The sequence below is a fragment of the Pempheris klunzingeri genome, chromosome 6 (genome assembly GCF_042242105.1).
Source record: "Pempheris klunzingeri isolate RE-2024b chromosome 6, fPemKlu1.hap1, whole genome shotgun sequence".
Classification (NCBI taxonomy): domain Eukaryota; kingdom Metazoa; phylum Chordata; class Actinopteri; order Acropomatiformes; family Pempheridae; genus Pempheris; species Pempheris klunzingeri.
This window is the reverse complement of record NC_092017.1, coordinates 23405193-23423904: the sequence shown is the minus strand read 5'-3', so window position 1 is coordinate 23423904 and position 18712 is coordinate 23405193. Positions and strand designations below refer to the sequence as shown.

Sequence of the window (18712 nt, the reverse complement as noted above, 5' to 3'; positions counted from 1 at the left end):
TTAAGATTAAGATCAGTCTGCCAGAGGATGAACTCATGTCACCATATTGAATGTCTTAAGGGACTTTTCTGCTTGAATAAAAGACTGTCTTAGTTTTGTGCCAGGATTAAGCTAATTTTACTATGTGTGTGTGTGTGTGTGTGTGTGTGTGTGTGTGTGTGTGTGTGTGTCCCTGCACATGAAGTCAGTCACTACGCCCTGACTGAACACATTAGTATAGTGTCTGTGGGAAAACTGGGGCAGGAGAGCAACACACACACACACACACACACACACTCAGAACTGGGACAGAAAGTACTGTATGTCTCTCTCTTGTTCTGTCTTTCTATAGTTATGCAGGTCGTGTGGTTGGCAGCAGTTTAAAAGCCCAGAGAGAGAACTCAGAGATGACCGTGCGTAATACAGACCCTGTCCTGAAGGGGGCGAAACAGAGGCTGGAGCAGCTGACACAGGTACACACACATTCTCACTTCAGATAAGGCAAAGTCGGTGGGGTAAATGCCGTGTTGATTGTCTTGATTAGATAACATTGATATAGATATTTGTGGTCACCAGACGATTTATTGATCTCATGACCTTTCATCTAATTTCATTTGTTCATAGTTTCACCCCGACTAACACTTTGGCCCATGACAAAGCGTCTTGAATATCCTAATTAATGTATGTAAAATCATGTCTATGAATAGAGGATGACCTCCTGACCTTTCCTCTAGCACCACCATCAGGCAGAAATTGCATCTTATACACAGACTAACATGGCATTTACTGGTTTTTGTCGTTACCCCCAGAGACATTTTCCATTTTGGACACATGAGCTTAAAACGTCATCAAAAGGACAACTATCTAGTTCACATATCGTTCTCCACAGGGCGCCCATGACGAGGTCAGTGTTTGCTAAAAGGAACAGCTCCCCCCAACAGTAAATAACTGTCCATTTATCAGCCTAGTTCAGTTAACTCCTGTTGACATTTGGAGCACGCAAGCTAACACTCATATATTGTATTTCATTTATGAACCAAAAAATCTTCATCATTTCTACACAATTCTCATTTACTGTCACTTAAACAGACGACATTTTTGCTTTTTATGCTGAAATGGTTCATGAACCTATAGCGATAATCATGTGAATCAAGTATTTGGGTTGATAATTTTCTATTTGCACAACCAAAAGTCTTTTTCTCTTTGTATTTAACCAAACCACAATAATAATAAGATGTGACAAATGTTTGCGTTAGGCTAGGGTGGCACCATGCGGATCATGTAGTAGCCTCTGTTGTAAACCTGTATTTAGGTAAACTTAAGTGTTGCTGTAGGTGTGTATGAAGTCAGACGAAGCAGGAGGATGTGCGGGTGATTTCATAATTCTTCCGTGGAGTACAATACCTTCGGTAGTCACCTTGGCCGTGACACCGTGACATATGATGGTGGTTAGCATTCAGCAGGAATGTTGCTTCCTGCCCTCGGTGTTTGGAGGTATTCATATCCACGCTTAAATAATGACGCTACTGTTTGTTTGATCTTGAAAAATCAAGCTCAGCCTCCCGCTCTGTCTTCAGAGTATGACCAAGGTGTGATACACTCTGTCTGTGTGTCCTCATCTACATCTGACTCTCAACCACGTCACATCATATGCTCGAAGCATTGCTTAGTCCAACAAAGTTAAATGTTAGCACTCTGAAGAGATGTAGATTATACCATGCAGTAATAAATTAATTAATTCAACAATTAAACTGGATTTATGCAGCACTTTCAAAGCTCTGGACAGCTTGGCAATATGGTGATATGATTTGCACGCGTGATTCATAAAACTATATTAATATGATCCCATAAAATGATACATCAAGGTTATTCATAATGATGATTCATTGTTTGTGCCAGAAAACACGTGGCTGTGTTCAGGACACCTAAGAGACAGTCAGACGAACAGGAAGCCAGACAAGTAAACACATACTGGGAGGAAGATCAAACAAACAAGTAGAGAGGACAACACAGAAACTTACAGTTTTTTCAGCCATTAAAGGATATTTTTGTTATTGTCAACAAATGCTATGAAAAGATCAAAACCATTGTGATACAACTAAACGACATTCCCAGACAGCCTGAGGAACTTGTGGGAATGTGGATTTTTTTTTTTTAAAGGCGAGACACTGTAGTTTTTAGAAAACTTTCATGGAGGACCTTCCTACTGCCGCTCATATCACAAAGTAAAATTTAAAAAAAAAAAAGTTGTGTTGCTGTGGTGATAGCAATGGATGATGGATGAAATCTAACGTTGAACATATCTATTTATTATATTATATTATTATATATTATATATTATTATATTATATATTATTATATTATATTATCTATCTATCTATCTATCTATCTATCTATCTATCTATCTATCTATCTATCTATCTATCTATCTATCTATCTATCTATCTATCTAACATAAGTGTTGTTGGTGGTTATGGAATATTCATGGAAAAAAATCATGTCATGCGACCCCCTAAGGTTTATTTTTCTCTTTTTGCTGTTCAAGCTTTTTTCTGTGCTCCATCTACTTTTGGTGGTGAGTCCATTAATCATGTTGCATTTACATGGAGGAAATGCCAAGTCAGCTCCCCCCCTCCCCCACCCCCACCCCCCCACCCCGCCGTATACACAAACACACACCACAAGCGCACCATGTCATCATTTATGTTTTAGATGTACTTTCTCTGGCCTATTAATTCTGTGTAACCACACTCGTCTGTTATTTACATTGAGTGTTTTAACGTGAGCGCATGGACACCAGCGCACACTCTATAGGTGGCAGTAAAAGGAGCAAGATCAGTGTTTTTGGACTTGTTATACATGCCGGGTAGATGGATGGTAGGAAATGCTAATTGGCTACAACGTCAACCAAAGAAAAAGTCAGATAGAACACAGCTCATCTGCAATGCAAACTATTTTCACTTCCAAACCGTATGCAGTCTTCCCATCTCTTTGATGAATTGAGAGACTGCAAGTCTGCGCGCACAAACAATCCCTGTGTGTAAGTAAGTACACACTGTGAGCTTTTATTGTCCTTTGAACAAGTTTAGAGTCACCTTTGGAAATCCAGGGCCTGGGCCGTGCTTCCTTCATGCTAGCTGCCCCAGTGCTTTCTCTGTGGGGGAAGCCATTTATCTAAGACACACTCATTAATGCACGCTATGTATTAATAATTATTCATGCCTGTCATGAATGCCATTTATACACTCACACAGCTCGGATGAGAGGAGGGACAAAATATGAAACAGGACAAAGAAGCATCCTTGGAATTTTAATTATTTCATCCAATTTCCGAGTTTCAGAAGTCTTTGTTTCTTTCTGGCTTTCCCTCAGTCTCTTCTTATCTCTTACTGTCCCAATTTTGCATTACGTGTTAATTAGACCTTTGTACCACTGGGATGTGTTTCACACTGGCTTTTTGCTCTAATGGGATTCTATTAGTGTAGCCACTCACTAATCCTCGCAATTAAAATTTGTATGTACACGATTAGCCAATCAGGATGAGCCCAGTCAACCCTGTGAGAGCTGCCCCCTGTATAGGAAAAGGGCAGCGGTCTCACCACTCCTCACCCACTTTTTTTCTTAAGTGACAGCAGATGGCAACTCTGACAAGGATGTCTTCATTAGAGGACTATTTTAAATTCTGCTTTTCCCGCTGCTTCTTGGTCTCGTCCAGCATTCCCAGGAATTACTCTTAGACCGGGCGATTATGCAGCAGGCAGTTGACACCCAATGATAACAGAAAGAGGGGGTTTGGTGTGTCTGAATTACATTGAGGGAAGTTCTTGTTTCATGGCATACCTGCAGTTAAATCTTCCTGTTTTTGAAGGAATAGTTGAAATTTTGGGGGGGAAATGCTTATTTGCGTTCTTGTCAGGAGTTAGATGAGAAGATAAATGCTGCTCTGTCTGTTAAGAAATGTTATTATATATGGATCTCCAGCCGACAGACAATGGGCTTAGCACAAAGACTAAAAATATTGTGGAACGCCGAGCCTGTTTCTGTCCAAAGGTAACAAAATCCTCCCACCAGCTCCTCTAAAGGTCACTCAATAACACCTTTTAACAATGGTCTGATTGGCTGTAGGGTGTCCATTAAAATGTGATATACATTTTAAAAGATCCGGGAGCTGCCCCTCTCTGGGGGAAAACAAACAATATTTGCCCATAGGCGTTAATGTAAAATTGCGGTACAAAAACAAAACAATAGAAAGCCTAGAATTAAATTACATAAATGACCCAAAGACACAGGAATGTCAGGCACACCCACTTGACCCTGCAGGATACATAGAAAAGGTTTGATCAGCTTTCAGTCGTGTCGCTTTAGTCTCCCAGCATCCGGCTGATCTGCCAATAAACCCACTCAGTGGCCGGAGGTGTCCTACCCCGAGATCGACTTTTACTTTTTTACTATTGAGTCTCCAGATTAGCAAATTACCCAGTGAATCTTCTCTGACTTGTATTTTTGTAAAATCCCCCCAAAAAAACTAAAAGCCTAATTTTGTCCACTAAGTAAGTTTTTCCCCTGTCATTCACCCTGGAGCTGCCACCCTTGAATAATTCTACTTGTAGGACTGTTGGTTTCATTGGAGAGCTTCAGTGCCACATGACCCAAATTCTGTTTACATTTCCACATGACTATGAAAACACAGTCCTGTGGTAACATTGCTGTAATGTATTTTTGTCGTCCCTCAGCCCTCATTTGCAGTCCGATGACATGATGGTGAATCACTACACAGAGTCTGGTCTGTCTCCATATCCCTTCGGACATGCTGTCATATAATAACCTTGGTTCCCCTTGTTTCCATGGCTGCCCCCATGCCTACTGTACGGGCCAGATGTCCCTCCTTATGTATCCAACCTGCATCTATCAAGCAGGATAACTCATCTTACAACATAGACCATATAACCAACTGTTGAAAATACCAAGTAGCCCTGTACTTTGGACTTTTTGGTCACTTGCTCAAAATGTGAAGCAACAGTGTGGGTTTAAATCTCATGCATAATACAATAAAAGTCTTATCTTTTTACATGACATATTCTACTGCATATATGTGTAGGTCTACTGCTGCATATTTTCAGGATCAAAATGTGAAGAAAAATGTAAACTATTTGCCTCCTCAATCAATATATGCGTATCACATCGTGCACCACAGTATATAGTAAGAGCTTATACCATACGTTCTTGCGCCAAAGGGATTATGTTTAAACCATCTTTAAATACTGAAAAGTACAACGGATTTTGGGGTGTCTAACAACAAGCAACTGAGGCGAGGAAGCGTTGTGATAACTACTCTTATCCTGCATGGCAATAACGTTCTAAAAATGTTGGTAATTATAAAATCCCAACCAGTTGACTCTCAGTTTGGCCTTTGTAGTGTTTAATTTGCCAGACAGATTTCACCAGCATAAGATAATATAAATCATTTTGATAGATGTTACAATCTTAGTGGCATCAGCGTTGCTTTATATATAAAAATGTTATCTAAGGGGAAAATAAAATGGAATAAAATGTCAGTGCAATATATCGTTTTCCTTTTTAAAACTGGTGGCTGTTTGCCTTATCTCTGTCCTCAGCTGGAATTCATATATTACCCACCTTGACTCCCCACAATACACATTCATCATGCCGCGAACCAATTATATGTTCCTGTCCCTGTGTATGTGTGGAAACCTAATAACTGATTTTGGTGTTGTATAGTTTCTTTCTTGGACAAAAAGTTTGTGTTATCCTTTATGAGTTAATCAAATTCTGCAACCATTGATTGACGCCAAGTCCAAATCCAATATTTGACTTAGAAACTGAGTGGATGTTTTTGATGCTTTTCCAATCCATCATTAGTTGAGCTTAAGGAGACATGAGGTTTTCACCCAGCATCACAATTATGTACCATGCCACAGCATCCGTGCTGTGACTTAGCTGAGCAATGGAGAATATGGATTCAAACAGAGATAGCATGACCTCAATTACTCTTTGGTATGCTCTCTGACCTATGTGTGTATGCATCCGTGTTTGTGTTTGTGTGTGTGTGTGTGTGTGTCTGTGTGCTTGTGTATTTTTTTCTTGTTTCTGTGTTTGTGCACGGATGTCTTTTTTAGCCTTTGGTGCCTTTTTAGAGGCAAAAATATTACAGAGAAACATTCATTATTTCTCTGCTTTAGTATCATAATCTTTCCAGTATTATCAGAACACTCTTTATTTCTGACCTTTGACATCATTACTATTAGCTGTTTGTTATGTTTGTGACTTGTGAGAAGAAGAGTCTTCTTTCTGCGCTCACTGCAACTCACTCTCTGATCCTCTGGCAGCTCTTAGTATTAGTATTAGCTGTAGCATTGAGCTGGATGCTGGCATTAGCCTGCTGACACAATGTCAGTGACAGTATGGATGTTTCACATGTAATATTTACCATGTTCAACCTTTTAGGATGTTGACATTTGCTAATTAGCACTAAATGCAAACTACAGCGGAGGCTGCTGGGAATGTGATTAGTTTTAACAAATATTTTGTCGTTCATGGTGCTAAATAAAAAGTCAGTGGATAACCAAAGTGATACGAGTTTGTCCTGAGGAGGCCGTGAATATCTGGACGAACCTTCATGCCAATCCAGCCAATAGCTGCTGAGATATTTAAGTGTGGACTGAAGTGGTTGACAAATTGACCAACACTGCCATCCACACAGTGATGCTTGAGTGTTTGGGACTGTGCATGTAACTTGCATGTACATTGTGTGTGTGTGTGTTTTATTAAGGAGGTGTTAGCGGAGCTCGGCTGGGAGAGCAAAACCAGAGGAAAGGCTGAAGAGGAGGAGGAGGAGGGAGGGAGTGCACAGATAGAGAGAGAGAGAGGCAGCGGAGACGATTGTGATGATGAAGATGGCTGTGAAGCATCTGGTGAGGAGACCGGTGAGTCATACACACACACACACACACACACACACACACTCACTCACTCACACACGCATCCAGGCAAGCATACACTCAAACATAGAGAAACAAACATGAGCAAACATACACCCACATATACAGTATATACACATGAATTGATTGCAAGTTCATTGCTTGTGCAAATATAGGCGTTCTGATTCATACATAACACATCAGCATATACATGTGCATACACACACACACACACACACACACACACCATCATAAATAAAAGACAAGACACACACACAGAGTTCATTGGCAGGGTGGAGGTTTTAAAATGCTGCAGCCTCCACATATCTTGTGCCAGCAGGGAAATGCCCAGAGGCAGGGATAGTACTAAGAGATGGATTCAACTGTCCTCCCTCTCTCTTTCTCTCTCTTGAGCTTCCTTTCTCTCTTTTTCCATCTCTCTTTCTGCTGGTCTCAGCAGCTAATGTCCTCCACGGACGGGATAAAGGATGCACTAACAACCAGGTCGCCCCAAAAACAGAAATGGAAAAATAGACTGTAATTATTCATTTATCTCTTGACTTATTCATCATGCTTAAGCTTATACATAATACATGGCTGTCACAGGGAGATCTGGGGACCCCTGGGAGCCTTGAGGCAATCCCACAGAGTGAACGTAGTTAAAATTAGCTAATATTTAAATTGTTGGGCAGTCGCAACGGATGGGCAGTTTCTTTAGGTGGAGTTTCCATAAAAAACAGTGCGTTTTAGAGGTTAGTAAAAGATGAGAGGGCTTAGAATTGAAAGTATAAGTACCTCAGGACTTGGTGTCAAACATCAAGTGTTTCTATGTAAATAAATCCTAACAGAGCAACGATTAACGTGACAAAGTTAAACACTCAAAAAACAAATTAGCTTCAACATGACTTTGTCAGTTAAATGTGACTGTAAGTGATTATTATCTTGCCCGATGCTGATCGACACAAAGAAAAGCACAACCAGAATTTTAGAAAGACTGAAGTAACGTGCACTTATAACATCATTTAACAGGCAATTAAAGATTTCAAAAAGCCTTTAAATTATTCTAGACATTTTGAAATTTTGATCTGCCTCCACTCAAGCCATCTTAATGATGATCAATGATGATAAATTGATCAGTGATGATCCATTCACGTAAGATCATTTATTCAATTCAATTTTCAATTCAATTCAATTTATTTGTATAGCCCAATATCACAACAGAGTTGTCTCACAGTGCTTTACAAAGTTCACTGAAATAAACAAGTGTAAGCGAACAAACAATCTAATAAAGAGTCCAGCAGTCTATCTATCTATCAATCTATCTATCTATTAGATCCAGTGCTTCATCAAATAAGTTATCTCCAACCAAATTAAAGAACATCCAGCTACCTGCTGCTCCTATAACTGTCTAAACTGTCTAATCCTCTCTGAATTATTACCAGTTAGACTTATATGCCCTTGTTATCAGGACTCTTCATTGCTTGCAACTTTAACCACCATTTCTTTGGATCTATTTAGTGAGGTTTATGTATGCAAAGTTACTTTACTTTGATTTATTTTCATTGCCTTCCCCTTATGTCTTTTTTTATCTCTTCCAACCCAACTGTCATTATTTGTTGTTGTTATTCCTGTTATCACAAAAAAAACAATTAAAAAAGCTAAAAACACAAAAGTTAGCTCTAATTAAAGGCCTGAAGGACAAACCGACAAAACAGTCCCCATAGGCTTCTCACATACTGCAGCTACTCTCTCCTCTATACGCTAACCCTTTCCACGTCTATCTTTAGCTGGAAAAACACATATGTTGATTAACTGGTCAGCATACCAGAAGACCCCGGCCACATTTATGGTGATGGAACTTTCCATGACACCCAAGTGGTTTGTGACTGCTGTTTCTATGTTCGTATGGGTGCTGACCTCGGCCAATTATTGTAAGGTCGAACCAATAAAGCCATAACAATGTTTGTTGGTGGTATTTTCTTCAGTTTTAGTTTTACAGCACAGAAAAGTTCTCGAATAGAATCCAATACAATACAATAGAATATTAATTGGAGGTGTTGTTGCTTCGTGGGATTGATTGTAATAATTTACTAAACCAGTGCTCATTCTTTGCATCATCACCTTGTTACCCTTGATCAGAGGTCATGTCACCCTCGTGATCACAACACCCTGGTGATGTCATCGGGTGGTGGGATCTCTGCCCCTGAGGGCAGGATGTAATAGGGCCAAAGGTCATTGACACTCTAATTATCCCTGTACTGTCCTCGCCATCACTGGAGTCATGAGTCTATATCCCTACAGTGACGTAAAGCATGAATGCGGCTTTTTACTCCTTCATGATACTGAGCTATAGGTCAGTGGTGTCTGGGGTCACAGACCAAGAAGAAACAAAATGAAACAAAAGGCATGATAATTTAAAAAAAAAAGTTTGTGTAGGGATTAATTAGAATTTCTGTCTTTCTGAAAAATGTAGTCAGTAGTTTGCAGTCGGCTAGCAGACCTGAACCTGATGGGTCCCAACAGAGTTCTGGGTGTCAGGCATTGTGTTGCGGTATATGTATGTATATGTCTTTCTCTCTCGGTGATGCTTGTCTTTTTTCACCTGCTGTTCTCCTGCTATAGAGATCTTGATCTTGAGTTTACCTGATTAAATATAAGATTTTATATTGTTGACAAAATACAGCAAAATACAGCAAAATAGCAAACCTCTTTGGGGTTGAGTTGGGTTTTGAGTTGGTTTCAGTCGGGTTGGCTTAAAAGAGGTTCAGTTAAGGAAGTGGTTGCGGGCACGATTTGAGCCTTAATTTTAGGTCTGTGCAGAACTCCAGCGGGCCGTTCCTACTGTGACTGTTCCAACTGCCGAGCAACATAAAAACCTTGAAAGAGAATTTGAGAGAGCTTCAGGGTTTCTCTGAGAGCAGGTAGGAGAGATTAAAGGCCCAACACGTGTGTTTTAGTATCCTAGTTCTTAATGGTCTTAACAATTACTCCAGTTGTCACGCTGCAACCCCCTCGTCAGACCATCCACAAAACCTTGTGATCGTAGAAATGATCTGTGGTTTAAAAAGTGGGGGGGGGTTATCTCCTGTAGGTGAAGATCGCTATTGAAGTTTAGGGATTGAGAACCTGATTTCACAATAAGTATCCAAGCGTAACCTCTATCAAAGTTAGGACATTTACTTAATTATCCGAAGGAAGACCATTGAGTCAAATGGAGCCAAACTGAGTTATTATAAACCACTATATTTCAGAGGATAATAACTTTGAAGAAAATGAAAAACATCTCATTATTTTTACATCAGGATTCTTTTCAAAACATTAGTAAACACCGATATAGTAGTTGTGGAAAGAAGCCTGTGTTCATACGAGATAAAACATTTATGCCACCTTAAATGTTTGCTTTCTCATGATGCATCACACCCTTATTTAAAAGCTCTAAAAGTGCAAGGTATTTATTTGTCCTACCCTTTAGACTAACCTTGAAGTGTCAGATCTGCGGAAACTCATGCCTCCCACTGGGCCTGAAACTGGTACATTGGCTATTTACAGAGAAAATTGCTGGTTATGATTTACTGAGCTGGTGGCGGGGTGCGGGGATCGCGTCTCTCAAGCCACAACGAATTCCTGGAGAAAGAATCACAATAAATGACAAAAGGGGATTTTCTGAATGTCTCCGCGTGCGGCGGCATCTCTATGCATATAAACAAGCCTCACACTCACTGAAGCTGAAAGAGTGATGCAGTATCATCATCCAGACCACACAAAACACACAGAGTCATTTATTTTTAGAATTATTTGTATTTTTCATGCTTGTACATTGCATCAAGTCGGTAGTTATGAGTTAAAGTATGAATAAAACTGCATCAAATGAATAAATCCAGGCTGCTCTGATCTGTTTTATTTTTTTTGGGGGGGGATAGATCTGCCACTAAATCTGCCCGTCCACGCTTTCTGACTCTCTCTCTTTAAAATTCTGCCTACAAACTACTTCTCTAAATCTGAATCACTGAAATGTGGAGCTTATTATTTCACAGGAACGGAAGAGCAAATGAAATTGTGCTTGCATGAGACAGAGAGTGTTTGCAAGCGTGCGGATGTGCGTGCACAAATGGATGTTTATGGCTTCTTGTTTGTGCGTGTGTGCCCAACATGTGCTTTCGTGCAAGATTTAAGTGTGTTTGGGTGTATGCAGGCAGTACATCTGTTACTGCAATATCTTTGTGTGTAATCCAGTATGTTTTATGGATGCCCGGTCTGACTGGCTGAGACGGATACAGTAGTGTACAGCTTTCTGACCTATTATGTCTTTCTCAATATCGACCCCTTGGCTTCCTCAACACACACATTATCGGGCCTGAGGTATCTCCTTCTCTATACCTTGATGCAGGCATGAGTGGGGGATGAATAAAATGATTGTGATTAATTCTCATGACATTTAGGCTTTGCTGAATACTGATGAGTATTCAGAAGTGGAGGATGAGAGGTGGACGTAGGTTGCCAGGCGATCGGGAGCTGAGATCAAACCTCAAAACTTCAGCTCCTCAGTGCCAAACCTGTGTTTTATGTATGTGGGCCATTTAACAGTGAGAAGTTATTTTAGTCATGCTGAGACAGTACAAAGTCTATTATTATTTGATTTAAGGCCATTTACAAGTTGATGTCAGCCCAGAGAGGGAGAATCACTTGGCAAACATCGTTCACAGAGCAAAAACAAAGGAAACAGGCAGACGCCTCAATATATGAGCAGTTTAAAGCAGAGAGCTTACGTTAGTGCTATTTTTGCCGTTTTTAATGGTTTTTTTAAGAGACTGTGAGGTCCAGCCAGAAAAACCAGTACTGTTTTTCTCTTACATTGCTGTCATGTATTGTTCTGAAACCCATGTTATATGGATGGTTATGTACACGCAAAAGAGTCCATATTATTCATTATGCTGCATGTGAACAGAACATAGACATAAATAATAAATAATAGGTCTTGCCATTAATAGCATCATGCTAATTCATGCTAAAGCTGCAATGGACTCCTGCATTACTATCAGCAATGAGATACACTCTCCATACTTAACGCAAGAAGATACTAATCACAAAGACTTATTATTGTGCTTCTACTGTTCTTCTTTTTTCATTAAGTGGCTTTTCATCCTCCCCTCCCCTTGAATTCACCAAGATTAAACTGATTGATTTTCTCTCCTCAATCCAGCACAATCCCTTCTTTAACTGCCCCTTCTCCAAACTATCTGTCTCCCCAGACACATCCAGGTCCTATAATGTCAATAATGTAAATGTAATCACAGCTTCTCTTCTTCTCTTCTCTTCTCTTCTCTTCTCTTCTCTTCTCTTCTCTTCTCTTCTCTTCTCTTCTCTTCTCTTCTCTTCTTCTGTGATGTGGTGGCGGATGCAGAGGTGGGGAGACTGTAACCTCCAGGTGTCAATGAGTCACATTACAACCACAAATGTCTGACTACAGATTTCCTTTAAAAGGCTTTTATAGTTTGAACCTGCTTACACAATCCCCACTATTACTAAATGCCTTACAGGTTTACGTTATGTGGCTAAACTCCATTCTGCAAATAAAAACATGGATAAACAAATTTGAAGCAGGTTTGTCTCAATACTTGGTAATATATTCAGAAAGTCTTTGTATCTTTACCAACTACAAGATGTGTTTGTGTGTGTGTGTGTGTGTGTGTGTGTGTGTGTGTGTAAGAGAATGTGCGAATGTGTACTCACATGGGGCACTCAATCCCTGTAACCATGGTTACCAGGTGGTCTGTCCTCCCATGGGTCCTTATTTGATGACAATGAAGAAAGAGAAAGAGAGAGAGAGAGAGAGAAAGAGGGAGAGAGACACAGAGATGTAGAGATAGAGAAAGGGAAGAAGGTGTGGCAGATTGTGTGCTACCTCTTTTGGTCGCCATCTGCCAAGTGCATTTTTGCATTGTGCTGTCTGTAATGTTGTTATCTCCTTTGCGTTACAATACCTGGTTATCTGGTTATGTATAATTTAATTTGCAGTTAAATCGCTGTCAGTATTTGGTTCTTAACATAATCCAGCTCTAGATACTGGAAGTACAACAGGATATTGAAAATTGCTGAATTATTCTCTTTTTATTGTCCTGCCTCCATGCATCTCCCCTCCATCATCTCTGCCTTGCTCCCCTGGCCTCTCCCCCACTTCCCTGGGGCCAGATTCACAAAGCCTTTAGAAGCTATTTCATCTTAAAGGGAAAGGCCAGTGTTTTCCAGTGCTTGAACATGTTGCCCCTCTGCCCGAGGACAGTTTGATCTGCATTCGAAAGCATCTGTCTTAAAGGGAGCCAGAAAGAACAATAAAAAGTCTGGCGAGGCTCTTAATCTGCACCCGTGACTATAAAAGTTCCCTGAGCGAGCCTTTGGATGGGATTGATCAGTGCCATAAAATGAAACTGCTTTCTTTGTACATGCATGAGCTGGAGAACATTAAGATGTAAAACATGCTATGAATGCAATCAGCATCCCACTGATACAGCAGCTTTACTCTGGAAATCCAGACTGAAGCATTTGTTTCTTATGCTGTATTTTCTCGTGTAGCCAGCAACAGGGCTTCTTCGTTTCCCAACAATTATACCAATTTTAAGTCAGTGCTGAATATATCAACAAAATGTTCACCATCAACACATTGCATTTGTTTTCTCTGTAACATCTGCTCCTGGCAACTGGAACATGGTGGTTGTCTTGTATAAACACTGAAAAGGTCAGTGCAGTGAAGTGAGGACGTGCTCCTTTTTAAATATCTCACCAAAACCACTGTTTCTCCCTTAACTTAAAGAAAAAATGTGGATATTCTTATTGTCTACAAAATCCATTGAAAGACCAAAACCAACAATGAAGTGATCCTACTAACAAGTATTGTCCATGTGGCCAAAGCCTGATGTATTGGCTATTAAAAGTACATCAGTGAGCCACAATGTACATGTTTCTTTTGCCAAGATGAACACGGGTATTGTAGTTTATTTAAATCCTGCGTTCATTGGCCTACTGCTGTAATTACTCACTAACAGACTACAGTGCCTAGCTTGTTTAGGAATTTCTAGAGGCTTTTTTTAAGAAGAAATCTGACTCTTGTGTCTGGTATGGATGTCATATTTCTTCGTAATTGGAGAAAACTTTGCCAGTAAAGGTCATCTCGAGAGCAAATTATGTTCCCTCCGAAATGCATTTAGCAAAGCAAATTAATAGAATATGAATTTAACTGGACATTAATTTGAATTTCTATGTTATTTATGACTGTTTATGCCTTTTTTTTTCCTCTTTTATTTGCTCTTTATTTCTTTCCTCCCTTCTTTTGTTTTATTTAGTTGATGTTGGCCAGCTCTCACAGTGCAGGGTATATTGACTAGAAGTGGAACGCTCCCATATACATAACCGTATAGCACACTCACACAGACACACACATGTAGAAATGAAGGGAGAAGAAGGAGGAGATACTGGAGATGACGATAGGAAGTAACAGGGTGACGAAGAGAGAGAGAGAAGTCGTAAGTGTGTGGGATGTGTGTGTGTGTGTGTGTGTGTGTGTGTGTTCAGCATGTGGCAATAGTTAATAAGCAGTAGAGTCAGATGATAGATCCTCAGGGTAAGAGACGCAGCTCATTAAAGAATTACACATTCACTTTGCTCTCACTGTCTCTCTCATTCAAAGCGACAGAGATAAAAGAACTGAACTTTACATAAAATGCTGCACATCGTAGAGCATCTACAGAATAGCTACATGCACAGTTGACCCCCTGCACTCAAACTATCAACGTACCTTTAACATCTATCAAGCATCTCCTCCATAGGCTGTCACGTCCTATTCTCTCCCTGCCCGCCTGCTTATCAACCTGTCTGTTGCCTATTTACCACTTGCCTGTCTTTCTGTCTGACTCCCTGCTTCTCTCCACACCTGAGTGAGTTTGTTCATGCAAATCTGATTAAACATAATCTGTTTATTAGTCCTCCTCCTGTCATTCCCACATGTGACCTTTTGTGAAAGAAGCCCGTTGCCCTTGCTTTGTCTTGCTCTCTTGAGCTGCACCTCCAGCTTCATTCATTCATGTATGTAAATGAGCATCCACATGCCGCACACACAGCGGACAACACCCCCACTGGCCTGAGTTGATGTGCAACCTTCAGCCAATCACTCTGCTGTCTTCAACCTTTCATCCACCTCCAATCACAGTCAGTCCCACACTGCATTCACGCTGCAGTCTTTAGCTATTGTTTTTCTCTCTGCGTGTTTCCTCCAAAGGTTTTATGATTCCACCGGAGGCTATGTTTAACCTCGGTAAGTGTGACCTTGACAAGATGCTTCACTGCAAGTTGAACCATTAACCGTTGTTATAGTCATTTAAAAACAAGCACTATTAATCTGGATATTATTTTTAAGACTTTATGTCCCACACGGTTCATTTGGGACCGGCGGAGCAGGCAGTGGAGATGCAACAGTAGATCATATGGCCAAGCTGTTGTCCACAACCATTCAGTAAATACTATACAATTTTTGATAAATTAGTTGACTCGATTTTGAAGTGACAACATAAACATACTGTAGATCCGTCACTCCATTACAATACATGAATATGCAGCGTCTGAATTTACAGTGAGCGGTATAGAAAGTAAACAGACCTTTTAGTAACATTCAGAATATCTACTGTGAGTTACATTATATCAGTCAGGTTTGTCTGTACTCTTATAATTCGGCTGAGCAACCATGTATTGATTGATCTTCCTTCGTTTCTGTCTACCCAAAGTAAGGAATGATCAACATATAGTGACTCTGAAGAAATATATTGCAAGTTCACCCGAAGCAAATGAGCTGGCCAGCTTAAATGTGTTTCAGGTGTTGTTTTAAGCGATGCTCGCGTGGCGGTTCAAGGAATGGCAAGGTTGATCGGTCCACGCTGACATATCTCAATAACTGTAAATGAATGGCCATACAAATGTTTACAGACATTCATTGTCCCCATAGAAGGAATCCTAATGACTTTGGTGATCCCCTGACTTTTCCTGCAGCACCACCAGCCTTATCTCAACACCTACCTGATCGACTGGGACCAAACGTTCATGGTTCCCAGATGGTATATCTCGATGGCGTTATGCCCCGACTGTTAACATGAAGCACATCAAAGTAAAACCCAACAATTAATGTGCTGTTTTATGTAGATGTGACATCAGTTGAACATCTCTGAGTGGTCTCGTTAAAATAAGTAGCTGTAGAGCCGCTAAAGGTTCTCATTTTTCACTCCTGTGATAAGGATCCTCACTATCAGTCTGTGTAGTACAGTATAAGCTTACTAAAATGCTTGAAAACTTCACAGCAAATAAGCCAACAGGGACACATGGATGTGTTTAGTGTCATATATCTCCTCTCAGTGAATAAGTTGTCACGCAGGCCAACTTCATAATACTTTTTCCTTACGTCCATAAATAACATGATGACAGCAGTGATGAATATTAAGAGACACAGTGCAGTGTGTTGGCTGAGGATCAGAATCAGATTATTTTCATCATCATGTTCAGAAAATAGCCATGATCAGTGTTGAGATACAGTTCATTTCCACTATTTATATACTAAGATGTTCACAGTATAAAGCTTCTTTATCAGATGTTTTTTTATTTTGCTATCATTTTATAATTTGATTCTGATAAGTACTTGCTGAGAGTATAATCCACTGCTGCCTTTACCATCCTCCTTCTGCTGTGTGTGTGTGTGTGTGTGTGTGTGTGTGTGTTTCCTCCCTGGGGAACTGAGGCTGAAGTAATGAAATGCTCATTACTGATTCAGCTGGAAATGCTAGGGATACATTTACACGCCTACACACACACACATCAGCGATCCAGACGCTCTTCAAGGTCACCTCGCATCATTTGTGTGTGTGTGTGTGTGTGTAAGAGAGCGAGAGAATGAATGTCTGTTATATACATACAAATTGAGGGGCAATAAGATTGGGCGTAATTGGGGCCTAAATTGACAGTTCTGTACAAAACATCACAGGTATCTGATAGTAGACACAATTATTAACCCACTGTATTTCATACACACACACACATACACACACACAATAAATACATACATGCATACATGATACATGATATTCATCTTTGCTGTCAGTTCACTTTTCAACTTTCATTTATAAGAGCATGCTTCCCTTACATCTTTTCATCACTCCATCCACACACAGGCATTTGAACTACCTGAGGTTGTCGTCTGAGGCAAGACAAGACAGCACAAATGCTCCTCTTCCTTGTTTAACACATTAAAATGCATTGATTCAGTTCTGCTTTACACACAAATCTGATCAAAGCATAACTAACATGCTTCTGTGACACACACTGTGTTTGTGGACACACACGTATTGTCTGCTGTTATTAGAAAGATGCTGCGTTGTCAGTTGGGTTTTGTTTCAGACGCCAGACGGAGGGAATGTATGAAAAAGATTTAAATGCAGTAATGCTGAGGTTTGGTTATTGGCATCTCTGGAATGGATGCTTTGTTACAGATCAGGCAGGGATGCTTAAAGTCTGAACATTTTAATGGTATAAGGCACCACACGTTCAAATGGTGATTTTGCCTGGATGGCCATGTGGAGGTAGAATGTTTTGCTTCTTTAATACAAAAACATTGGCAAAAGCGTTTTTATCTATTCTGTCTATTGTCACATATTTTTATACATGTGTGTATAGAATGATGGAGCTTTACCACATTCTTTTTTTTGATCAGCTGGTACACAACAATGTATTATCAAAACTATCACAGATTTTAGCTTCAATATGGGACTTGAAAGGGAAAACAATAACTGTACTGTATTTTAGTTGCCAAAAATAGTCTCTTTTCAATAATTTACAATGTTCCTTTTGCAACTACAAAGCATGTCTTTCTCTTTTTAGACCAAAAACATTCACGCCAAAACATTACAACACACGTGTGTGTGTGTGTGAGAGAGAGAGAGGGAGAAAGACAGAGATGCTTGGCAGCCAGTCTGTTTCCTGTGGGTCACCACAACTGTGATTTATGGTCCTTCTCCACCTGCTTGGGACCGTCCTGTCACCCCAGGGTGAACGCTTCCTACTGAATTCCATTTTTATGTTATTATTATTGAAAAGTATCTACATTACAACTCAGTGGTGACGAGCACACATTTATTTACTTGGATAGGAAGGGATGATGTATCACATGTGTTCACCAGCTCTCCTCTTCAGCCATTACAATACTGTACACGGAGCCCATTTTGGTCCTTCCTTGTAAACTGTCAGTTTAACTCCTCTGAGGATGCAAACTGTGCATGAATGGAGGTGTAAGCTCTTCATATGTTTGATGTCAGTGAAACTTTCTGCTGATCTGCAATTCCACTGACCTGGATCTGCAATCTAACAATGCAATTCACTTACAGGATCCCTCAAATGTCACTCCTCCATTCTTATTACCACACACACACACACACACAGCAATACACACACTCACTCATTACTCATTGCTGTAAAGGTTAAACTACCCCTTGAGTATGACCAGTGACATTGTTCATCACTCATCTCTGGTGGTGTGGGTGTGTGTGTGTGTGCACATATTTCTTGCCAATCGGCCATATGTGGCATGTTCTGAATTGTTGCTAAGAGACAAACATGCTGAAGGGCATGTAGGAGGAGACTGCATGTTGCTACCTGCTTCAGAACACACACACACACACACACACGCACACACGCACACACTCAAACAAAGCTGCATATGCACATGCAAAGCAGCCTTTCAAAGTTGGAGTTACACTGATTTAAGACGT

General features: G+C 40.2%; 1 protein-coding gene across 1 annotated transcript in view; it reads left to right on the top strand.

The window, feature by feature from the left end:
* LOC139203070 (glypican-5-like) overlaps positions 1 to 18712 on the top strand; it is a 43566-nt gene that overhangs the window by 22165 nt on the left and 2689 nt on the right. The window contains exons 8-9 of the mRNA XM_070832707.1: positions 332 to 452; positions 6770 to 6923. Coding sequence (XP_070688808.1) covers positions 332 to 452; positions 6770 to 6923 — 275 coding nt within the window. The remainder of the gene's footprint in view (positions 1 to 331; positions 453 to 6769; positions 6924 to 18712) is intronic.